This window comes from Centrocercus urophasianus, unplaced genomic scaffold, assembly GCF_019232065.1.
Source record: "Centrocercus urophasianus isolate 14NV4802_14NV808 unplaced genomic scaffold, USGS_Curo_1.0 seq_7, whole genome shotgun sequence".
In the NCBI taxonomy this organism is placed as follows: domain Eukaryota; kingdom Metazoa; phylum Chordata; class Aves; order Galliformes; family Phasianidae; genus Centrocercus; species Centrocercus urophasianus.
In genome coordinates, this window is record NW_024885310.1 from 498,364 (window position 1) to 522,946 (window position 24,583).

At 48.7% G+C, this 24,583-nt stretch overlaps 2 protein-coding genes across 6 annotated transcripts in view; one reads left to right on the plus strand and one right to left on the minus strand.

Annotated features, from left to right (window-relative positions):
* The window catches only part of PTDSS2 (phosphatidylserine synthase 2), a 35,854-nt gene extending 31,641 nt beyond the window's left edge, over positions 1-4,213 (minus strand). Inside the window, exon 1 of the mRNA XM_042837235.1 lies at positions 4,032-4,213. Coding sequence (XP_042693169.1) covers positions 4,032-4,213 — 182 coding nt within the window. The remainder of the gene's footprint in view (positions 1-4,031) is intronic.
* Positions 4,214-7,298: 3,085 nt separating this feature from the next.
* On the plus strand, positions 7,299-22,453 carry ANO9 (anoctamin 9). Of its 5 annotated transcripts, XM_042837277.1 has the most exons (24): positions 7,303-7,550; positions 11,005-11,064; positions 11,297-11,419; positions 11,635-11,771; positions 12,030-12,079; positions 12,636-12,694; positions 12,896-12,978; positions 14,366-14,500; positions 14,590-14,686; positions 15,045-15,105; positions 15,721-15,803; positions 16,236-16,340; positions 16,602-16,766; positions 16,854-16,890; positions 17,134-17,245; positions 17,512-17,569; positions 17,708-17,805; positions 18,004-18,170; positions 18,656-18,808; positions 19,122-19,269; positions 19,390-19,509; positions 19,653-19,746; positions 19,863-19,975; positions 20,412-22,453. In XM_042837277.1, the coding sequence occupies exons 1-24, from the start codon at positions 7,545-7,547 to the stop codon at positions 20,437-20,439; spliced, it is 2,292 nt and encodes a 763-aa protein (XP_042693211.1). In that variant the 5' UTR covers positions 7,303-7,544; the 3' UTR covers positions 20,440-22,453. The 5 variants fall into 5 exon arrangements, with proteins under 5 accessions (XP_042693214.1, XP_042693210.1, XP_042693213.1 ...); XM_042837276.1 differs by having other exon boundaries at positions 7,302-7,550; positions 16,602-16,890; XM_042837279.1 differs by lacking the exon at positions 16,602-16,766 and having other exon boundaries at positions 7,302-7,550.
* Positions 22,454-24,583: the final 2,130 nt, after the last annotated feature.

Genomic DNA, 24,583 nt, shown 5'->3' on the forward strand with positions numbered 1-24,583 from the left:
AAGGACATCCAGAGCAAGTAAGTATTACACAGGAATTATGCAGAAAGGCTTATGTTCTCCTAGCCTGGAGCCTATGCACAAGGAAAGAGCTGAGCAAAGCAGGCTGCATCTCCTCTTTGCGTTACACAAGAGTTTGGGCTATACGTAAGCAGCAAGCAGGCCAGACAGCATCCAGTTGTGGGAGGCTTTATGTCAAAAATACCAGAAGACAGCACCTAAAAAGATGCACATAAAATAAATGTAAGGCATGGACAGTCAAGGACAATTCACAATGAATCCCAAACTGCTAAAAAAACGGAATATAAAGTATCTTATTTTTCTCTGCTAGCATTTTTCTGCCTTTCAATAACTTACTCCTTACTCTCTCCATTTAAACACTGGGAGCATTTAAATAATTCCAGTTTTATTTTTATTAAACTATTTGTCATTGTAACTTAAATGCCAACCGGGAACAACTGCATCAGTCCAACAGGCAGCATCAGTCACTGTACTTCTCCCTTAGTGCAGCTTAAAAAGAAGAAAGATTGAGTTTATTCACTGGGAAAGCCCCCGATTTCTCTTTTCATAGTAATTGATTTTTTGTCACAGTTTTGAAACAGTAAGTTTTTCAATAAAATAATTACCAGAGCTTTCATTCTCCCAATTCTTTTTGTAGATTCAGATGGATCAGATCCCCAGTCCAAAAGGATCATGACAACATCTTGACCTCAAACTCCAACACAAACCAAAATTGGCTTAAGCCAATTGGACCGCACCCTGATTATCCATTTCTTTGCATTAAAGCTCATTAGTCATAACTGATGCAATAATTACTTTAAAAACAATAACAATCATTGAGAACAACATGCCAAGGATCGATGTCCTAATCCTTCTGTCATTCCTGCGTTGAAACAAAGTTCCAAAGAGCCTGTATGGTCGGCCTCTTGGGTGTAAGGGATGACATTAAGAGCTACCGCTAGGAATGAATGGCAGTGAAAACAATTCCCATCTCAAAAATACAAGAAAAAATAATAATGTAAAGCTGACCAACATTTTGACTTCTTTAAGAATAACAGAATCCTGCTTGGATACAAAGAGACAGGTTTTGAAATCTTCAACAAAAATTCAACCCTTGGTCATAATCTTGATAACAATCAAATCAGAGACACAAAACTCAAACGTTCATGTTGCATAAGGCCGCATGAAAAGGTCAGCAGCAACCAAAAGATGTCTTTAGCCTGCTGACACTGCCCACAATCTCTGAGCATCTCCATGTGTAATGCAATGGAAATATAGCTGTTGGTTTTTAAGCTGTAGCCCGTGCTTTAAAAACTGCTTAAATTCACAGAAGTAATCGAAAAGTTCTTGTTCTTAGACCATAAGCAAACCTTCATTGTACCTATAAAGGCGCACAATGCTGATTAAATTTCTGTTCATATTTGTCATGCTCCAAAACAGTAAGGGGAATTTGCTTGCCGTAAGTGTTTTCCACTTCCACAAATCCTCTCCTAAAACAATCACCCGATAAGAGAAGTGTAACAGCACATGTTTCCATAGAGAAACCAGAACAATGGATTAAAAAGCAAACCGTGCTTCAGCAAATGAGTCACTTTCCTTCCAATGAGAAAAGAGAAAAAAAAAAAATCTCCATTCAGTCTTACAGAGTTAGTATGTTAATCAAAGTTCCCCAAATGACCTATTTAAAATGCTAAATATTTTTTACATTTAAATCTACTGAAATCTGCTTTATGTTTTAGGTTAAAACTGCCACTGAGACAGCGTGATTTTGCATTACAGGTAAGGTACAATAAACTCAACACACGCTTTAAGAAGAATGTTTATAAGAGGGAATGGGAGGAAGGTGCCCTTGTGCCAGATGAAACTGCACAAAAGCAGTTTGTGGGGCTGATGACCTGTTCTGTAAACTGCTGTAGGATTCAGGTCATATGACAAATTTGATGAGGCAGAGTTCAAACCACAGCACTGAAGCAGCTCACTGGAGCCAGCCTCTACCACCCCAATGCACACTCACAATATCTCTGCAGGAAGGTTTTCCTTCTGCTTATTGCAAAACTACGCAATGCTTTCCTTTCAAAAGGGTAATGCCATTCAAGCAACACCTGCCCTCCACTGAGAGACTATTTAATGCAGCCAACAGACTGACACGACCTGGTCAGATTGCACAACCACCTCCTGGATGTTCTAGCAACTGGGTACTGCCAGGGCATTCCTAAATACTGAGAAAGAGAGAGAAAAAGGCTGAGCTGCACACCAGTAGCCTCATGCAGAACTCCTCTGTTTAAACAGTATGATTGAACTCGGTAAATTCTGAGCAAGCAGAGAATCAGGAAAGCAGCTCAGCAAATACAGAAGTCCACTTTTTTAGAGACAAGAACTATGCCTGAGTAATAGTTTGTTTTGAATACCAATGCTGTATTTCCAGAAGCGGTGGTATGCACACAAATCCTCCTTTGCAGCCATCAGGAAAGATTTCTCTTCATATTTTCTGCAGAATAAAATGAGAAACACCCAGGCAGAGGAATCTACAGGCTTCCTTTTCCTTAGCTACAATTTCTGCGCTTTTTGCATCAAGAAGAAATTTTAGGAGAACCCAAGATCTAACCAGATAATCCCAAATGGGTTAACAAGGAGCATCCAAGGCCTACCCAAGATCCATAAGACAACTGAACTCCATAATTCGACCTCCTTTCACTGGCTACTGGAAGTGGGAAAGGAAGTTTTCTTCTTCATGAAAAGTTGCTGCAGCCAACACTTAATACATAGAGCAGACAAACCAATTATTTCATTGAAATTTCCTATTCCCCAACAAAAAGATCCTCAGCTCCTCTTTTCCAGTAACCTCACCTTTAACTTCAAAAAGAAAAGGTACTTGTGGGCAAACTCATATCGACAAAGACAGAGGGCCCCTGCCCCACCTGCCCACTTCTAACAGCCCAAGAGCAGTGAAAGGGCCATGGGAAGCAAGCAAGTCCTCCTCCCCGAATCTATGTTGCACACAATAAAAAATTGAGCCTATCCTCTGGTAAATGACCTGCAAACACGCAACACCATCATGTGCAGGTCAAAAGAAACAGAAGGAAGAAGCTTCAAACTTTTACAAGCAATTACAATCCTTGATGTCAGCACAAGCAACAAACACTACTGGGCAATAAAGCACCTGAAAGTACAGAAACTAAGGAACTATTCTATAACATGCTCACATGCTTGCCTGTACTGTCCTCCTGGAAGGAAGCAGCAAAGGAGAAGCCTTAAAGAAGGGTAGCACATTTGTGCTTTCAAAGGTACAGTTTGCCCTCACAAACAAGCTGCGGTGACAACATTTCAGGTCGCCAGCCCTACAAGAGTGGCAGACTATGTGCTACCCACATGGAAAGGTGCAAGAAGGGGAGGTTATACTACCCAAACAGTTTGGATTCAAACAGATGCTGCTTGTAAGGCATCACAAGAAACTTGGCAAGAACCACATGAAAAAGAGAGTAAGAAAGCATTGGTTTTACCCATTTTCCATTTATAAGAAGGCACCACTTGGTCATTCGCTCAGCCTACACGAGGCCCAGGGAAACTGTGCCCTTGAGAGTACGACAGTCGCTCCAAATGCTTCCTAGGAGATCTCCCGGCGACCCAGCGGGATCTCAGTGCCTCCTCGCAGCTCGTGCTGGCAGCAATACCTCGCTCAGCACCCGCACTCAGCCCCGCCGTCGCTGAGATTGGCAGGGCCAGAGCCAAGCGTCCTCCTCCCGCTGCGCATCAGCGTCCAGCCGCAGACAGAGCGCACGGCCCCGGCTCGTGTTGCAGGCAAGGGGCTTTGCTGCCAGCTGGGGAAAGAGCGAGCCACGCTCCTGTGTGAAGCTCACCTTACAGACTACAGGAAGACAACGGGGATGGAAAGGACCGAGGCAGGCAGCCGAGCGCCGGCAGCACGCTGCAGGCAGGCGGGGTGTGCCACAGCTCCTCAGCGCCCACCCCGCGGCGGAGAAAAGCGGTTCCGCTGCCCCTCGGGGCGCGTCGGTCCCGGGGCTGGCGGCACTCACCAGAAGAACGTGTTGGTGCCGTCGTCGTAGACCTCAGACTCGGTGCTGCGGCGGAGGCCGAGCGCGGGGCCATCTCTCTCGGAGCCGGGCGACGGGGAACCGCCGTTGGGCTGCTGGTGCTGCTCCTCCAGAGCGGCTTTACCCAGCGGCCCGAATGGGCCGCGGCGCTCGCCGCGCCTCATGGTGGCAGCGGCCGCGGAACGACCCCGCGCTAGCGGAGCGGAGGGGCGGGCGGGGCGCCGCGGCGCGCGGCCCAACGTAGGGAGGGGAGTGCGCAGGCGCGGAGGGCGTCCCGGGGAAGGCGGGAAGGGAGGGCGGGCGTCTGCCGTTGCCGGGGTAACCGCGCCGCCTGAGGAGGCGGGGCGGGCGCTAAGGAGAGGAAATGGTTGAAGTTTATGCGCTCTCACGTGGATCTCACTCAGAGACAAGCGATCCCCGCCAGGCTGCGCTGCAGCCGCGGATACCCCAGGGCGTGCCGTCCAGCCCTGTGAGCGCCATTTAACCACTTCTGTTCCCGCTCTCGCTTTGGCAGACGGCAGGGGGCGCTGAAGGATGGGAACTGCCTGTGTGGTGCGCGTGGAGCAGGCGGCCGCACGATGGCAGCAGCCAGCCGGGCACAAACAGAGCTGCGAACGTTTGCACTTGTAGGTTCTGTCCGGCTGTCACAGGAAGCCGAGCGGCCTGCTGCCATCTCTGCTGTACGAGCAGCATAGCTGCGTAAAGAACCTCCGTTTCCCATCTGTGGCATGGAGGAGCTTCAGGGAAACACAGCAAAAAAAGAGTTACAATTTGACTCTGAAAAACACCTGGAACACCTCTTTTGAAGGATCTTTCTTCTTTTGCATCCTTCCAGCCAGATCCACAGGAAGGCAGTACCCTTCAAATTCAAGGCTCTGGGGATTGCATCATGCAAGGCAGGCTGCCTCTATCTTCTTGAAGTAGTTCAATACATAAAAGAATTCAGCTGCTCGTTACTGCTTCTCAGATGGAAGTCACCAGAGCAGTGCTTAGTGCATGTCAAACCACTGCCCAAAGTGGTTGGAGCACACTGGGCTGGTGTGATACCGTGGCAGATTAGAATGCAACCACATGGCCAGCCCCAGCAGCAACAAACTTTGGAGGGTGATAATATCTTAAATAATTCCAGCTGCTTACAATGCATTTGTGCTGTTACAATCCCTCAACAAACAAATGAATGGCAGATCCACAACACCTCATGTCTTAAGCATCATCACACTGGAAGGTTCAACCTCTCCCTGCTTGATCTTAGTTTCCCATGCTGCTGCCCTCAGTACTGTTCCCCCAAAAGCAACGAAACCCAAAGCAGTGCACTGCAGGATGGTTGTGCGAACAGGAAATCTCTGAAACGAGAGCTCTGTCAATTTGGTCACTTGCCACCCTGCAAAAGAAGCTAGATCCTGCCTAGGCAGAGCCAAACTCCTGAACTGAAGAAGAAAAAGTTCATTGTTTCTTCTAAGTGCTATGCAAAGTCAGATACCTTGGACAAGAAGCCCATCTGCAAGCACAGGCTCACCTTCCCCACTGGTAAAGCCTCTGAGTTTTGGGATGTTGCTGGAAGCAGGAGTTGCCTGTGTTCAATTAGCCGGCCTATCTGCAGAGCAAAGTCCTTCCACTCCTCCTTGGCAAAGTTTGCAGGAGAAAGAAACAGGTGCGCAGGTAGAGACACATGTCCCACCTACACCTAACCCCATTTACTTTCTACCCAGCAGTGCTCAAGTTGCAAAGGTCTTTGATATTGTCAGGAGATGTGGAAAGCACAACGAATCCTATCTGACAAGAGCTTACTCTCTCCTCATGTAAACACACACGTGTTCTCCCACACCCATGGAGAGCAGCTGGTGATCAAGGTAGTTTTCCCCTCCTGGCCAGCCCTACAGATCACTTCCAGGAGGGTAAAGGTCTCCCTGCTCCTTCCCTCGCTTTGCCCTTGGTTTTAAGCTTAGCAGGAAATTCAGAAAGTGGCTCTTTGTAAAAAGATAATAATTGCAGGTCTGTTTAAGGCGCTTGGCAAAGCCACAGAGCAATGTTAGCTTGCCTGGTAAAAGAGCTGTGGAAATGCCTGCTGCATTCCCTGACAGAATGCACCAGATCTCCCCTCCCTCCCCCCTCAGGACTAGTTTTATTTAAGAGCTACTCACAGTGATGCATCCAAATAGCACAGGAAAACCCCCTAGCTACAGATTTCCCTCCTGGGGAAAGACAGCTCTTGGCCTGGAAATTAAACAACAGACATAAAACAGATATAGGGAGAGCTATCAGACAAAACTTATACGTAACCTTTCGTCTGGCCCTTTTTGCTAGAAGAGAGTTAAAGCCTACTCCATGCCTGAGGTCTGGATGAAGTGAGCCTTTGTGATCATAGAAAAACAGTTCTCAGTTATTTGGTTATGATTGCCAGTGAGCATCTCAACTCAAATGCAGGTAAGCAGAGGCTGACGCACTTATGCTCTGGTTAATCGCATGTACTATAAGTGATGTTAAGGAGCAGGGAGGCAAGAGTCCTATGTGGCTTGGGGGAACATTCAAGGCACACTTTGATGCTCCCCTCCTCAGCCATGAGGGAGGAAATACTTGTTCTTAAGGGCTGTAAAATACGTAGAGAAGTTCCTGGAACCCTTAATACCTGATCCTAATGCCTTCATGCAACAATGCTATTACATACAGAAGAAAGAAATGCCAGCTCCCAGTGAGATGTGACAAAAAAGATGTACTGGCTCTTCCAGGAAGCCAATTTTTACCTGTGCAAATTTTTCCCGGCCAAGGTAGGGAGGAAGAGGGCTGTATCCAAGTGGAGAAACCACAGAGGAGATGCTTCTTGCCTACCTGAAAACTAGTGCTTTCCCTCTTTTCCCTGTCTTGGCTGCACAAAATTTCCTCCTTGACTCTTCTCAAAGCCGGGGCTGTTCCCACCCCATCTTTTCCGTGGACCTCAAGGTTCACCAAGGTTTAACTCCAAGAGTGAAGATCATGTTAGGGAGGGAAGGCTGCCCCTTCCCTCCCCTCACCTTTTGTAAGAAATAGTTTAATGCTTTCTAGAACTTGTTTTGATCCCTCCCTCCTCCTTTCAGCCCCATTTAGGAACGTTCACAGGACACAGTAAGAGGCATGGGCACAGAGGATGGGGATGGAGTAGTCTCATTGTTCTCCCCGTGTTGGCAAGAGGAGCTGTGAAGGCCGACACCACAGGATTCCCTGCCTACGCTGCTGGGCGGTACTGGGCTTGCCACTCCTTTGAACAAGGGTGAAGGGCAACTTCCTCACCTCCTCCTCCTCGCTATCTGCCCATTGCTAGGCAGAGGCAGCTCCCTCCCAAGGCAGGAGGGAGGCCCACACGGAAGTCAAAGCCAACGCTCCATTCACATGCAACTTCAGGCAGAGTAACAACACTGCAACAAAGCCCTGAAACTTTGGGAGCCTCTCAGCTTGTCCTCAGCCCAACAGACTGATCAGAGAAAAAGAAGAGCAGGAGGAAGAGAAAGGTTCCAATTCACCATGCAGGTAAGAAACAAAAACTGGTCAGCAGTTGCCAACAGGTTGTTTTCAGCACATTGGAGCCACCTGTATTTTGGAAATTTGGCGTATTATAAGCTCTGAGCTCTACCACTCAAATGCTTTCAGCCCTAGGGTACTCAAAACGTACCACAGAGCTTCAGTTTCTCTCAGCGAATGCTTTCATTTTCACCATGAAGGTATGATGGGGAAAGCAATGCATTGTGCTCAGTCTGCAGTATCCAATAGCACCTGCAGCCTTGGAACAAGCGCGGTGGGGTCAGGGCAGTGGGGCTTTGCATGTCTGTACCACAGTTCAGAGCTGCCAGTGGGCAGATCAAAGAAGGGTGGTTTGGTTTCAGGAAAACTGTCATAGAATCACAGAATCATCGAATGGCTTGAGTTGGAAGGGACATCAAAGATCATCTTGTTCCAATCCCCCTGCTCCTATAACTTGAAAGAAAAGGCACAGATTATTATTCAGAAATCCAGGCAAACTTTATGACTGGGACAGCTAGTAACAGCACAGGCTGTTTATCTGCCTGTTCAATTAAAGATTGTTCACATTTCTTAGGAAAACATGAGGCAAGGTGGAAGCGCTCTAGGGCAAGTGAGGAGGGCACAGGAAGCACTGGTAAGAACCATTCCCAAGATAAGATAGCAGTTTGGTCATTGCTGCGTACGGGATAGAAACTACCCAACCTCTACCAGTCTGGGGTGGGGAAGGAAAACAGGGGGGCTGGATCCCACTCAGATCCTTTACTTCAGTCACTGGCACTGTGACCACACTCCCCACTGAAGGGCACCCCTAAAGGATCGAGTAAAGTTCTTGCACAGAGCATCAGGATACAAGGGGACTAGGACCAACTGATATAGCTGGAGAGAAACTTTGGGCACACAAACCCCCTTGATATTAAAACACCGCTCATTGTGCAGCATGCTTCTCACACGTTGACACAGTACACCTCCAACCCTGCTCCAAACACTGATCAGGAAAAAGGCTAAATGGGCATCGTCCTCTTTGATAGCAAGGATTAGAGTCCATGGTTTATACAACCACTTCAGAGACTTGACTGTACATGGGGCTGCCTTGTGCTGCTGGAGCAAAACAGCCATCATCAGGTAGTGTTACCAGTCCCTTGGGTAAAAAAAAAACAACATAGGGGTGAGAGTCCCAGTGGTCCCATGTCCCTGCCTTCTACAGCTGTCCCTTCGCACAAGCCCCATCTAGCCCCATATGGGGGCTGGGCTCCTGCAGAGCAGCCAAGGCTTAAAGCAGCTTTTGTCTCATGCTCAGCCCCATGCACAGGGATGTCAGCAGTCAGCGTCAATTAAATCTGCTGAAATGCCTCTATCTGTCTATGATGTTTCTATCATCACAGGTTTGCAAACCACCCTCCGCAGGTAACTGTGATTTCCATCTGTTCCCACTCTGAAGGTGGGCACTGGGAATTGCCTGCATGACCTGCAAATAATTTTCAAATTCTTCTGCTCTTCCCATTTTTCAGTCCTATGCAGAGGCACTAAAGGTGCTTGCAGAGGACGGACCAGGTGGTAAATCTCATTGCTATGAGAACACAGAAACATGCCTGCCGAGCTGCTACAGACCCTGCTCCCACAACATCCTCACTGCCTAGAGCCATAGACAGGTGACCTAAGAAGCAACCCCACTGATTCATAGCATTTGTCAGGGAAATGAAAAAACAATAGGTCCCTCTTGGGATTAAAACCAGTCCTTGTTATTTTGGGAGTATGTAGCAGCAGGGGCGGGATTGGCAGCATCAGATCCAAGAGACCAGCCTCATTACAGCATTAGAGCTGATAGAGGAAGGATGCTGCAATGAAGCTCTGCAGATCCAGCTCCAATGCTGCGTACAAGAACAGATATTGGGGTTAGTACCAGGGGAACAAGACAAGGCAAGCTGCAAAGAGATGCTGTCAGGCTACATCTGTGCCAGCAAGAGCAGCAGCAGCTGGGGCAGAGCCTTTTGGAACTCCTGTGCATGAGGGGGCCTCTGGGGATAGGGACAGACAGAGCTGCTGTGTGTAATGATCTTAAGTTATGCCAGGGGAGGTTCAGATTGTATATTAGGAACAATTTCTACTCAGAGAGAGGAGTAGTGCATTGGCACGGGCTGCCCAGTGAGGTGAGGGAATCACCATCCGCAGAGGTGTTCAAGAAACATGGAGATGTGGTACTTAGGCACATGATTAGTGGATACGGTACAGGTGGTTCAGCAGTTGGACTCAGTAACTTCAGAGGCCTTTTCTAACCATAATGATTCTGTGATTTTACAACTCTGAGATCTACGTGCTCACCCAACTGGGAAGACTGACCTGTGCCCAAACCCACTTCTCCCACTCAAAAACATGCTTATCTTCTGAAGTCTTCTTACTTTGTCTCAGTCTCCCCCCTGCTTTTCTGCTTCAAGTGAAGACAGGGCCCCAGTTCCAGAGAAAGGATTTCACAGAGTATTTCAGCCCTTTCCTCCTCCCAGTCTCACCTGCTCCCATGGCCTCAATCCTCAGTGAAAGCTTGAGATCCAGGCTTTACATCACAATTTGGTTGCACCACCACCTCTCCACTCCTGAGATTACAGCTGGATGAACTTGTCTGGCCACTGTTATTACAGGATACAAAGTCACAAAGCCTTTGGTGACAATGCAGGCTGATGATATCCCCATCCCCTGGCAGCTCCTTCTGTACTGCAACGCCATGCCTCCGGGAACAGCAGTATAACTGTTTGTGGGGCCGCACTGTGAGTCACACCAAAGAACTGCAAAACAATAAAAAAAAATAAAATCAGAGCACATCTTTATTAAACTCATTGCAGTCACTGGCATATGAAGCCCAGCACACTTTTGCCAATCCACCAAAGACTGGTTGGACTAATCCCCTGTTGCCTAAGCAGCAACTGTGGCTGTAGGAGCAGGGTGAGATCACATCAGGGAAGCCTGGAAGAGAGGATGGGGACAAAGTGATTTCAAAGTTGATGTGCCCCAGTTTTGGGCACCCACCACCAGGACCAGGCTATCCAAGGGTACTCCTACAGCATTCTTCTATGGAGGAGCACCCTGAACAGGGAAATCACCCTTAGCAGAGAGCAGCTGTTGCCACAGCATCATCTTGCTTGTTTCCTCCAACCTCAGAACTGCTCCACTTGGATGCATAATTATGCTGGAAGTGGAGACCAGGAGTGTATTTGGAAAGGTTTCCAACATGCCTGCTCTTACTCTCCTCCCCTGGCATCCCCTCGTGGCACCTGGGAGAGGAAAACTGGGCCAGGTAGACCTTGATCTTCGGTTATAATGCAGTTTTACTTACATGGGCTCTGTCTCTTTTGATGTACTGCAAGTATCACAATATCATCCAGATGTTCATAGAGAGAGGTTTGCTCTGTGTCTTGATATAGAATCTCCCAAGGAGCTCACTGAACTCTTTGCTGCTTCTTCTCTTCCACAGGAGGAAATTCTGTTGACTCCCTGTTTTCCTTTTGAAGACTCAGACACATTTGCCTTCACAGTAAGCTTTGCTCTGTCTGTACTCAGAGGGAATTCACAGCTCAGAAATTTGGATTCTGGTTGGGCGGGGAGGTGTTAGGGCAGTGGCTGCTTCAGTTTCCCCATCCTCATGCTCATTCACAGTCCCCAGAAACCCTCTACACAGGCATGATGAAGGTTCAAGCCTTTGAGAAGCTGAAGCTAAGAGAGAGCTCTCTGCTTGTCAACACCATTAATTCCCTGGTATTTTCTAGGGGCAGGATGAAGAGAAATGGGATTTTGTCCTTGTGAGTGACATCCATGAAATGGGCAGTGAGAAAGAGATCAAGAGGAAGAAGTTCCTGGATGAGCTAAGCAAGAAGGGGTTCACCATCAAGGTAAGAGGCAGCAGTTACTTGGTAACCTAGGATCGTAGCTAGTTTGGGCTGCTGAGAGAACTCCCACACCTATCACTGCATCAGTACTGGAAAACACATGGTACACTCAACGAGGGGAAACCCCAGCTCCAAGACTCAGGCAGCTCCTGGCTTTTGCAGCTCTGCCTCTTTCTCTGACCAGATTGTTCTACTAGCCTTTCTCTTCTACCTACTAGAAAATTGAGGACAGGAAGCTATTTTATGGGGTCCGTGCCCCAAAACACTTCTTCCGGAAATACCAATGGCTCTTGAGGAACCCCGACAGCAGGATTCAAGACCTCAATGCCCAGCAGGACGTACCAGTGACCACCAGGTGAGTGTTGAGCTGGACTGCTGGAATCTAGACCTTGCAGTCCCTTACCTCCACACCAGTACCCATTTTCTATCTCAATTCGCACTGGTGCCAGGCTTTTCCTTCTCCACAGAAACCAACTGCCACTATTGGAGCAAGGTGGCCAGTTCCCCATTTCTTCCCCATTTCCTTCTCTGGATTTTGGTGCCCACTCTACAGGGCCACAACACTAGGCTGTATCCCCAGAGCTGCCTTTAACCCCAGTTTCTCCTTGCTCAGGATACGGATCGTGAACTTCATCTTGCATAACACAGTGACACCCGACCTCGGTAAGGGAATGGGGCCAGCAGGCCCATACATCCATCCCCTTTATCTCCAAGGTAATGCAGTCTGTACTGGTAGCAGTGCTCCGGCTCTGTGTTAGGCATCCCACACCTGAGAGTGGGGATGTGACGAAGAGGAAAGAGCCAGGATGCAGCTCTGGAAAGGTGAATTTGCTTTTTCATTCCACGGTTGGGAAATTTGGACTGCAGGAATCAGCGCCCCTCTCACCGAGCCCACCACCACTCTTCTGTGTCTCCAAAAATGCTTGTCCTTCTCCAGCATTCTGGGATCAGCAGGGAGGTAGAAAGGGTGCTGGCTCTACTGCTGTCTCTAGGGACCTGCCTACCTGGCTCACTCCCAGCCTCAGTGCAGCTTGCAGCAGCCTGGCTGAGCAGCACAATGACAGGGATTAGTGCTGATCCCTTCTGAATAGCTCCGTCTCTCCCAGGCATTTCTTTCTGCCTCCCCAAAAGCTTCAGGGTGATTTTGCCTGTCAGAAAGCATATGAGAGAGAGAGAAATACTTTGTCTCACTAATCTTCCCCATTCTTCCTGCTACCAGAGAAGCTGCGTGACCTCATGAAGAAGAATGTCTTTGAGGCAGCATTTCCACTGCACGAGGTGAGGCCAAGCACATGGATGACTGGTAAGAAAAGCCATGAGAAGCAGAGGAGCCAGACCAAGTGGGAGAGAGCTCTGGGTGACTGGGGCTGTATTGAGATGTACCTGGATGAAGGGCTCCTAATGGCAGCTTGGCAGCAGGGCTGGGGTTTAAAGCTGCTCTAATATTCCTGGTGTCTTACTGACTTCTCTGTTCTCCAGAAAGAAGAGGTAAGGGAATTTCTGAAGGAGAAATGGGCCCGCTGGAGAGATATATTTTGCCAACAGCCAATTGAGAAGATCAGGTAACTGGCAAAAGAGTCACAGCAGATCTAGCCAAGCAACTCCACCTGGAACCCTTCCCAAGATCCTGTGTTGTCATTTTTTTTCATTTTTTATTTTAAATCATTAGTTTGTACCTCACCCTTTTCACATATATTGGGCCTCTTCTGCAGCTTGCAAAATTCTTAGCCTAAAGGGTATCTCATGGCACCACAATCCATCTGCTAATTTTGCAGAATGAAACAACCCCCGCATCTGCACGGTTTTTAATTAGCCTCTTTCATTTTCAACCACCAGCTCCCACGTTCAAAAGGAAGGCTAGATGAGAACAGAGCACCAGTGAACATGTTCAGCCTGAGGCTGAGCTTGGGACATGAAAGGCAACAAGGGACCTAGATAAGCACATTAAAGCTCAGAAGAACACAGCTCTTTTAAAGAGGGACAAAAACTAACTTTCTGTGGCCAGGAGAAGAAAGGCAGAAATAATACGCTGCTTCAGGAGGTTTTCAGTGGGCTCTATTGGGGAGATAAAATGCTGAGATGCATTTTCTGCCCTTAAAGGTTTCTTACAGTTGAAAAGTCTAGCAGGAGCCCTAGGGAGACTTGATGCCTCCACGGTACTCAGTGTGAGACAGAACATGTTTCTAAGGTTGACATGACCTGTTGCTATCACAGAAAGATTAAGGGGCCAAGTAAAAATTATTTTCTTACATAGGCTGGGGAGCACAGCACCGCTTCTGACTGCAGATAGGAAGTTAATTTCTTGGAATATAGGAGGGGCAGCGGGTCCATCACTCCATCACTGTCACTTCTTACCCACACCTCCAACCCTTCCCCACACTTGAAGAACTGAAATAATGCTGTCAGAAGAATGAAATGAAAGTACTAAATGGAAATAGATGAACCCAGGAGGGGAAATTGATCTAATTTCAGAACCATTGCACCTTGCAGCTCTCTTATCTTTTTGAGGCCTTTTTGATTTGTAGACAGTGATTGCAACTTAGTCTCTCAACCACTCCCACCGCTTTTACCTGGCATATGATGAATCTGATCACATTTACCCTTGACCCTCAAGTCATCTCTGCCCCCATTAGAATCTTGCATTGCTATCCATCCTCTCTCACCTCTCAGCTCAAGCAGTGCTCTGAGCAGCTCTTTGCTGCGCAGCCCTACAGCATTGTCCTTAGTGTTCTTTACTGCATCCTCACTCATGCAAGGACACCCAGGATCACCCTCCATGTGCTGCTGCTGAAATCCGAGGGAAACACCTGTCACTGTATGGTTCTTCCACTTTGTTTGGACTGACTCTCCTGATCCATCAGACAATGCAACCACCAGACATGCAGACTGGAGCTGGTATCTCTTTTGGGGGTGAAAGATCTCCAAAGCAAGTCTCACCTTTTCTTCCAGATGCTATTTTGGTGAAAAGGTGGCCCTCTATTTCACCTGGCTTGGCTGGTACACCTACTTGCTGGGATTTGCTGCAGGCGTTGGACTGGTGGTCTTTGTGGCTGGGATTACTGTTTTCAATTCCAGCCAGGTGAGGTAAGGAAGTGCAGAATGCCACACCCTGTTCATGAGACTTTGCTATGCATGCTACTTGCTGTTGCTTCCCTGAACTCCTTTCTCTCTAGCAAGGAGATATGTGAAGCCAATGACACCCTCATGTGCCCACTCTGCGACCAGAAGTGCCCATTCTGGCTGCTCGCTGACACCTGCATGTATGCCAGGGTAGGTATCCCTCTTCCCAAGACAGGATCAAGATGAAGGATGGGGAAACACTCCCAGCTTGTGTTGTGCCCACATCACCAGAAGAAAAGCCACCTTGCACATTGGCTACAACATGCTAGAAACCTCCACTAGCCTCCTTAAAAAGGAAGAGGTATAGTCTCATCACGGTCTCCATCACCACCAAGGAGAAGGCATTTACCACCATCTGACAAGTTCAATTTTCATTCCCCTTCTTGTGTTTTGCCCCCTGCACCATCTTTACTTGTTTCTGGGGAGATCAGGGTGACACGAGGATGACCAAATGCTGCAGCCTCTACAGTCCGCTGTCCCCATCACGTTCTTCTCTGATCTTCTCCAGGTCACTCACATGATTGACAACGAAGGGACAGTTGTGTTTGCCATGTTCATGGCAATTTGGGGTAAGTGTCAATGTCTCATTGCCAAATACACAGAGCCTGCCACTATGGCTTATGTGAAGAGCATCTGGAAGGAAATGGGACCAACACAGCTTCATCATTCAGGGGCTTTTTAGTCCTTAGCTTCTCTACTTTCAGGGCCAGCAGCTCCCCCTCCAGACAACACAAGGGATAAAAATCACCCCAGCAATTTTCTTCTGCTTTTTAAACACTCCTTTCTAGAGAGCTTGTATCCTTCAGCCACTACAACCTTCCCCAGAGCATCCAACAGCCTCTCCTCTGCCTCTCCTGAGCTGGATGTCTCACCAATGAGGTCTCAAATCTGAGCCAGCTGCAGACATAAATTTGCCTATCATTATGGGTTGATACACACAGGAACAAGCTTAGGAAGCCCAATCCAGATTAAAAGAAGAGGCGGCTGTAAACGGATTTGCAAAGGTGTAGCATGCTGGGGTGCAGGTGAATCCTGGTTGCAGAGACACAGGTGGCTGCTTGTCTTTCATAGGCAAAGAGCAGCCGGGGCTGATTTGCCATTCAGATTTCATGATAGTCCAGCCTGCTCTAAGGGAGGGAGTGATGAATTCTTATAATCTAGAGCCATCTCCTTTCCCTCTGCAGCCACTGTATTCCTGGAGTTGTGGAAGAGGCAGAGAGCCCAAGTGGTCACCAACTGGGATCTGTATGGGTGGGACGAGGATGAGGTGAGAATGCCATCTTTCCCGCTTAGCGTTTTCCTCTTCAGGGCAATTTATAGCTGGGCTTACAGAAATGACTTAGTAGAGGGACCTGTCTATGGATATGGACATCTAATGGAAGCTCTTAAACAAGAGGCAAAGCCAATATCTGGAGCCTTTGCCCCAGGGGAGACAGAACCCTCCAGAGATTTGATCAAATTCTAGACACCTTTCTGCATTGCTAGTCACCTGTATGAGGCTCTAAACTCAGTCAAGACTGGTCATGCTGTCAGATATTCAGCCCTGTTCCTCCGGCTCTGATCATTCCATACTGCCATTTACACAGCCACCCTTGGGCTTTCCAGTACCCGGGGAAGGCTCTATTGAAACCTTCCTTTCCTGCATGTGTATATATATAGAGAGAGAGAAAGAGAGAGATACTTTTTTATTCTTCTTCAGGAGGAGCTAGCTATGGAGCTGATCAACAATTTGCAGCATGAACCTCGGCGGTATCGGCACTCTTACTTGCGCAGCACCATTGTGCTCCTCTTGGTTCTGCTCATGGTAAGTGCCAGGGGGAACTTAGGGTAGGAAGAGGCAAACCCTTGACATTGTCCGTTCTCCTTATGTGACAACAAGTGGACAAGTATAGGTGGATATGTCTGCATTACGAACATCTAATCCATTCCTGAAGAACACTGGCTTGCACCTGAGGCCACATCCAGATGAGTTCTGGTGAAGAGAGACAGTTTCTGAAGCACTCATCCAAGATGGAGCACGTCCTTCCCTCCTTGCTTCTCACCTCTCCACTGTCCTCCTCCACAGATTGTTGTACTGATTGGCATTGCCCATGCACTTGTCATTTATCGGGTGGTCGCCACGGCTCTCTTTACCCAGAGTGATTCCGAGTTCTTCCGTGAGCAGGCTAACCTGGTGGCAGTGATAACAGGGGCTGTGCTGCACTACATCACCATTGTCATCATGACCAAGGTGCAGACTGCAGCATGGGGTGGGCAACGGGTCTTGTCCTTTTCCATCATCAATTCTCCCTTATTGTTTTACACCTCTTTCCTGCAGATCAACAGACGCGTGGCCCTCTTTCTCTGTGACCTAGGTAAGGGAAACTGGAGGATGCCCCCACTTACACCCCACAGCACCAAGCTGCCCAGTGGTACCTCCACCAAAGAAAAGAACTGTAGGACACCTCCTCATTGGTCCCCAAATGCAGCTAGTCTTGTGGCTTCTTTCCTTCCTCCACAACCACAAAGCATCTGCCAGGCAGTTCTTGCCATGGGATCCATGGGGAGTGGGATAAGGTTCCACCTCTTTATGATCAACACCCTGCTCCTGTCTCCAGAGAAACCACGGACCTTCTCCCAGCATGAGAACAACTTTACCATAAAGATCTTCATCTTCCAGTTTTTGACGAACTTTTCTTCGCTCATCTACATTGCTTTCTTTCTGGGGAGGTGAGTGGTGGTAGGGATCCAGGGGGACCCCAGCTCATCTACTTTCCCCCTCAGAGCACCTGGCAGAAGTGAGAAGGGGGTAAACCATCTGGGATCTCAGCAGGACCATGGCTTTTCCCCAAGGAATGGGGAAGTGGATGGGAGAACACCTTTGCCTAGGCTAATGCCTGGAGAATGGTGTCCGCCATCCCACAGCTGGCTGCTTATCCAGAAAGGAGTTACAGGTGAGGCTCAACAGATACCACTCTTCTTGCTTCCCTACTCAGGATCAATGGCCACCCAGGGAACTACGTGCGCATTGCTGGCAAGTGGAGGCTGGAGGAGGTGAGAGACTTGCCATAAAATCCTCTGACCCCATACCACAACTCCTACCTTGCCTTTCCCCATTGCCCAGCAAGGTACAACCAAATCTCTGCTTGGACAAACAGTTCCTCAGAACCTTCTCCTCTCATCCCTTTGCAGTGTCACCCTAGCGGCTGCATCACTGACCTCTTCATCCAGATGGCCATCATCATGATGCTTAAGCAAACCATCAGCAATGTGGTGGAGTACCTTGTCCCGTAAGCCTTATTCTAGCCTTTGAAGTGCTTGCTGGTGTTCTTGGATATGCAGGACAGCTTCCCACTTCTTACTGAGAGTAACCTTGGTCTTCAGGCCAAGATCTCCTCCCTTTCCCCATCTCAGGTGTCCAATGCTGCCCCTGCCACTCCTGCCATCACTCTGCAGACAGCAGTACAAATTTCTCTCTCCCATTGCAGCTGGCTAGCCCACAAAATACGCAAGAGGCAGAAGCGCCCCAAGAAGAAACACCTGGTGTTGGGGGAGGAGGAGGAGGTTGAGGACCCCTGCAAAAAGCAGTGGCTCATCAATTATCAACTCAACGAGGTCAACATCTTCAGCTTGTTTGATGAATTCTTGGAGATGGGTATGTAGGGGAGGAGAGGATGAGCAAGGCAGGATGCTGTGTGCAGTGCCATCTGTCCTCCTTGTATGGGGATAGCATGATGCAAGGGAGAGTGCTGAGACTCAGCTCCATGCCCAGTCCCACTAAGGAGACCATTCCCAAAGCAAGAGAGAGCAGGCAACCATTTTGGCTTTGGAACCTTGCCTGGGACCTTCCTCTCCCCTCCTAAGGGTGTCAAGGAGGTGGCTGTAACCCCAGGGTAGTCCTACTTGGTTAGCTCAACCACTATGCCTCAAGGATCCCCCTCTCTGATAGGCCTGGAAGAGGTGGGTGTCTCCTGTGGGGGTATGAGGTACCCAAGACAAGTTTTTCTCCCCTTTCAATCCTGAAACTTCCCTCTGACAAAAGCCACAAAGCAGGACAAACTCAGACAGCACCTGAATACCTGGAAGATATCCACTCCATGGTGGCTCCACACCAGCACCTAGCATTTCCCCCCTCTGCAGTGATCCAGTACAGCTTCACCACTATTTTTGTTGCTGCCTTTCCTCTGGCCCCATTGCTGGCGTTCTTCAACAACCTCTTTGAGATTCGCCTGGATGCCATCAAGATGACACGGCTGCGCCGGCGCATGGTGCCCAGGAAGACCAATGACATTGGTGAGGTGGGGCCCATGAGAACTGCTGCTTGTGCAAACAGTGCTGGTGTTAAGTCCCTTCCAGTCTTAAAGAGTCTTGAGCATTCCTTTGCTGGGATGTGCTCTTGACTGTGGAGATAGCAAAGCACAGGGAGAGCTGTGGATTGGGGAGGGAGAAGCAATTTCAGACTTTTCAGACAATGAGGGGCTCTTTGGAACTCTCCTTCCTTGACCCAGACTTCTGTTTGTGCCACCCTGTTCCTGAGCTGCACCTGCATTTGTAACCCTTGAGCAAGCTGTCAAGGGAGCATCACCAACCTTCTCCTCTCCTGCAGGAATTTGGCTGCAGGTCCTGGAAGCCATTGGCATCCTGGCTGTCATCGGGAATGGATTGGTGATTGCCATCACATCTGACTTCATCCCTGTGCAGGTCTACAAGTACACATACAGCCCCTGCATGAAAGAAAACAACACTGCTGTTGAGTGAGTGTGGCTGGTCAGCTGTTCCAACCCTCCCACAAACTCCCTCAGTGTGACCACAAAGCAGGAGCTTCACCTCACCACCAGGCTGATGTGAATTGATGTGCTCTTTTCCCCTTGCAGCTGCTTGACTGGCTACATCAACCACAGCCTCTCTGTCTTCCATATCAAGCACTTTGAGCCAGACACAAATCTGGCTGTAGAGATCTTAGATTTGGTCAAGAATGGGACTACAGTGTGCAGGTAACAGCAATCTGTGCTTGGTAGCATCCCTGCCAGCCCCTCACCATGGCTTCCAGCCCTATGTGTAAAGACACCAGAGCTCTTCTGAGACCCCAATGGGTCTGGTAAAGAGAGGGACTGGCACTGAGAGGTCTCTGCTGCAGGTACCGGGATTACAGGAATGATGAGGACTACAGCTACACTGTCCAGTTCTGGCATGTCTTTGCAGCCCGGCTTGCCTTCCTCATCCTCTTTGAGGTGAGTACTAGGGCAGCTAGCCAGGCAGGAGGCTGAGGCCACTGGGGTGATGGTGGCATGTTAAAGTGGCCCTGTGAACTCCTCACTGCCACTGCGACTCTGTTTCTGTCCTGCAGCATGTGGCTCTGTGCGTCAAACTGATTGCAGCCTGGTATGTCCCTGATGTGCCCCTGTCAGTTAAGAATCATCTTCTGGATGAAAAGCACAACAACCTTCGGAAAGAACTGAGGTGGGTAATGCCTCAGAAGGTGCTAAGGACCATGCTGGACTGAGTGCAGGAGTCCACACCAGAGCCCCACAATGGGGCCAATACCCACCACCAGCCCAGGACATGCCTCTTTGGTGACACTGGGCTCTGAGCAGATCCTCCATCTCCCTTTGAGATGTAGCTTCTACTCCCATTTTGAGTCCAGCCACTGCTACCTGGGGCTTGTAGCATTACATGTTCATTTTAAGATGGAGTGCATTACATGTAGATGAGGCCCACCTTCCTCCAGGCCAGTAGCATCACTAACTAGCCCAGGTGCCTGGCTTTTAGGTCTCTCAAGGCAGTGAATTATATTTGACAAAAGGTCCTATTCCCACTCTGAATATTGTTCCCACAGCCCCATTTCTTCCCAATTCAGGTAGTCCTAGCCCTTATGCCCCTTTCCTTTCTTCCCCAGCATGATGGAGTACTCCACTGAAGTGTAGCCTCCTCTCATGGAAGAAAGTGAAACATGGACTTGAGCCCCTCTCCCCAGCCTGCCAGCACAGCCAGAGAGGCATTCATGAGCTCTGGCTGTCACCAACCATGGACTTGAACTGGGGAGTGATGAGGTGACAGCTGCTTCACAGGAGCAGGATGCTTATAACTAGTACAGCCACAAAGAGGAAGAAAGTGGCAGCAGAGGTGGGAATAGCATCTTCCCAGCAAACTCAACAGCCAAGGAAGAGCTATGACACAATGGAGCCAGGCTCCTCAGCACCATGCAGAGAGCTCAGCATGTTTGGCAGCATCCAGCCATCACTGGGTAAGCATGACACTGGCCTGCAGGAGGTGCCCTGGCTTCCATATCAGTCATTGCCTTCATGTGCCGTGTAGCATCATGGGAAAAAGTGGCTACCTCATTCCAGGTTCCCTCTCCAGATCTTCCTTACACTTTGGCCCCCTCTTCCTCTACTTTCACTGACCTCCCTGCTCTCACACTGTAAAGAAGGTTCAGTCCTTCCTCTTTCACGAAAGCCAGCACAGTCTGCCTCACAGCACAACTACTGCATAGCTGTGGTTCCAAACCATCCTTTTCCCGATCTTTAGTAAATTACACTTGTTATTCTAATTGTCTTTTGCACAGGGCCCTACCATGCCCCCACATCTGCTTTAACTCAAATATATATCCAACTCAACTACAAGAAAAATGATCAATAAATGCAGTGACTGTAAAAACTCGAGCAGACGGACCCTCAGCCACCAAGAGTAACTGTATTCACACTGCTATCTTTCCTGCCTCCCCTTTCCTATTCACAGCACCTAAAGATCATTCACTCCCACTTCTTTTTTCTTCATGTGGATAATGAAAAAAAGGCTGGAGCTTAAGCATTTATGCCTAGCACACTGAGGTGGAGTGAGAGATGCTGCCTAGTGGCAGAATTAAAGGAAATTGACATAGTGGCAAGAACAAGAGCAAGAACGTGCTGGACTGACAGAAGTACATTTAGCTATAGAGAAAATCCGAGTCACAAGGCTAGAAAGTGTTATCTCTTGCTGCAAAGCACAATACATTAGCCCTGCCAGCTTGGTATTTCATCACCTCTTTCCTTACAGCCCTACAACAGTGAACACAAGAGTTTGCCTGTGGCAAAGCAGGGGTTACATGCCCCCGCTGGTCTGGTGTCAGAGCAGTCACTGGAACTTTTCTAACATTTGTGTGTTCCTGGCTTCATAGGTTTGCTCACTGCCAGGTCTACCTGTAGCTTTACCAAATCGAGGCAGAGTTATTTGCATTAAAGGAACGAAGTCTTTGTTCACATTATATGGAAATGACAATGTGCCCTCAAACGTGATTCTCCACTCAACCCTGAGTGCAGAAACAGCTTTTTGGTACCCCACAGCATTTCCAAATTACATTATTTTGAACCTGTGCATGGCAGCCTTGCTGAACTGGGTCTGCAAACACTTAAGAAGAACAACTTTTTTCTAACTTTTGTTAATGAGGAAGACAGGAGCACCAGTCAGGTCACTGCAGCTCGGTTTCCAGCTTTGTTACCATCCTTGTAAACCCTGGGTCAAATCCACTGGAGAGTTTCAAAGCTGACCTAAGAGTCTTTTTCTTTATGAGTACTGAAATCCTTTAACCAGTTCTGAAGTTTAACCTCGAGCTCCATGCTTTCATCCCCTCCTCTGTCAAATAGCCATAGGTGGCCACTTGTGTTAAATTGCGGGGATATACTGAATAGAATCTGGGAGCTAGGCAGGTGTCACTGTGCAAGTGTGTGAGCACGTGTAATAGACACACAGCCACAATACAAACCCTGAATGATGCAGACAAGTGAAGATGAGCAGCATAGCTCAGGATCAACTATTTCATTAGGGCTGATCTGTCATGTTCTGTAATTAAAAGTCAGGTTAGCCTGAACCCCTGCTGCGTACAGAGCGATATTCCTGCACAGAGATGTACATGGTGATGCTTCTTCCCGTAATAAAAGCTGTTCTTAGCACCACATGCCACAAGAGGCCACAATGTTTGTGGCTTGTTTGAAGTCAGTGCAGCCCCACACCTGCAGAGTCCTTGCCCCTGATTTAACAGCAAAAAGCTACCCACCTGCTGTGTTTCCTGGGAAAAGGAGTAGAATGACAGTGATTAAGCATCTGTGCATAGGTGGCACCTCACCCTGTAGCAATGCTCTCCTTTCTGGCACTTGGATATGAAACTGGTTTCACTGATAGCCTTGGAACACAGCCGCCTGGCAGCTCTAAGTAGCTCATACTTAATTAGCTTCAAGCTGTTAAATGCATCAAGAACCAGCTATCAGCGAGCTCGTGTTGATACAGTCATTTCCACCGTCCTACCCAAGCAGTGCACACTCACCTCAGCAGCAGGATGCAGGACAGGGTTGCAGGCTCCAGCGTAGCACAAAGTGACAGTCTCAGATTGAGAGGATTTCGATGGGGGCTCTGGATGCAAAGCCAGCAGCTTCCCATGGTCCCCAAGGTCCACTGCAGACAGGGCCAGGGGCTGTGCCCCACTGCCAAGGCCAGCAGCAGACAGCAGGTGACAGTCTGGGGGTGATATGCCTCTGAGCCCACGCTCAGGACTGCAGAGAAAGACACCAACATGAACTCAGAAGAAAACTGCACTCCCAAAGCCGTGAAGAATCAAGCAGGGAAGCGGAACGAGCTGTGCAATGCCCTCAGCCCTCTGGCTTGTTTTGTCCTTTTACCACTGTGATCAAGATCACCTCCACTTCTTCCCACTTTTCACTGGCCTGCAGGAATAGCTCTGATGGACAAGAAAGGTTTAGTCAGCCCCTAGTTCCCTGCCCTTGCCATTTGTTCCTTGGAACCCTTCATCATCTCACAAAGCCAAATGGTTTACACTGGGGTTTGCAGTCCACACGTTAAAGTGAGCACAGCAGTGTGCGTGAAGCTGGTGAAGGGTCTAGAGAACACGAATGATGGAAAGGCCACCCGCTCAGGGGAGCCCCGTCATCTTTTTCCCATGCAGGGCCTGCTGGGAGCTGTAGGGGTGCAGCTCGACATGCAAACAGCACTGCAGTGGCCCGAGGGGCGGGCGGGCACACACCGAGCCCTGTAGTCCTGATGCAGGGTTAATTTTTAACTTACTGTAAATGGGAATCTGCTTTCAACAACCCTCTGATGGAATGCAGATAGAAGGAGCTGTACTGGAGGTAGAGCACTTCAGGACCTTTGAACAGAAAGCCTTGAATAAACCAAAACTATTTTGTATGCTTTAAAGGAAAACAACAATAAAAAAGCTTCACAGAAAAAGAAACAGACAAACAAAAGGTGAAGCACTGGGGCCATTACATTGTCTCCCACGTTCTTCTTGACCCCATATCCCAACCACCCTTCCCCACCATCAAAATCCCCAAGAAGCCAGAATCCCCCCCATTTTCAGCCCTTTCCACACAACCACACAACACTGTTGTGTTTGATGGCTGTTGTTCGTATGGCTTTATTCCTGGAAAATCCTAGGAGTGTGCAATGCTCAGAAATGCGGACCACCCCACCTCCTCCATCAGTCTGCTGAACTGAGGCTTTTCAGGAGGAAAAACCACTTCTGGAAACAGCCACTTTTTCTCTCTTCTCAACCCCAGATGGTGTGATTACCTTATTGAAGACTCCAGTACTTTCAGTGCTGTTAGGCACAGCCAGGATGGCAATGCTCTTTCACTGGCCTTTCACCAAACACCACTGCCACTGTGAGCTTAACCAGAACCTAGGCTGTGTTGTGGCTTTAATTACCTCTTTGACAATTACCACAGCCATCACTTGCTGCTCACATATCACCTTGCTCCAGCTCCCCAGACAAGCTAGAGGAATGACTCCAAGTACAAGCTTTGTCCTGCCAAGACACCATGTCCACTCCACATTATTGGAGACCAAGCCCCGGAGCCCTGAGCTTGTGGGTGCTCAGCAAATTATGACCCCACGTTACACCCCGGGCTCTGCACACAGCTCTGTGAGGAGCACACACCCCTGAGCCCCCATGCAGCCCGGGGAGCTGGTATTACTGGTGGGTGCAGGTTTTGTCTCACCCCAACGTCTCTTCCAGCTGCAAGGAGCTGTGTACCCAACTCCCTGAGGCTGGCAGGTTGGTTGGCTTGCCTTCCCTCT

What these genes read in the sequence shown, in the direction of transcription:
- ANO9 (XM_042837276.1), top strand. An exon ending in CAGCCAATTGAGAAGATCAG is followed by an intron (nt 12,979 to 14,365) that starts GTAACTGGCAAA and finishes CTTTTCTTCCAG; the next exon opens with ATGCTATTTTGGTGAAAAGG. An exon ending in TGATGAATTCTTGGAGATGG is followed by an intron (nt 18,171 to 18,655) that starts GTATGTAGGGGA and finishes CCCCCTCTGCAG; the next exon opens with TGATCCAGTACAGCTTCACC.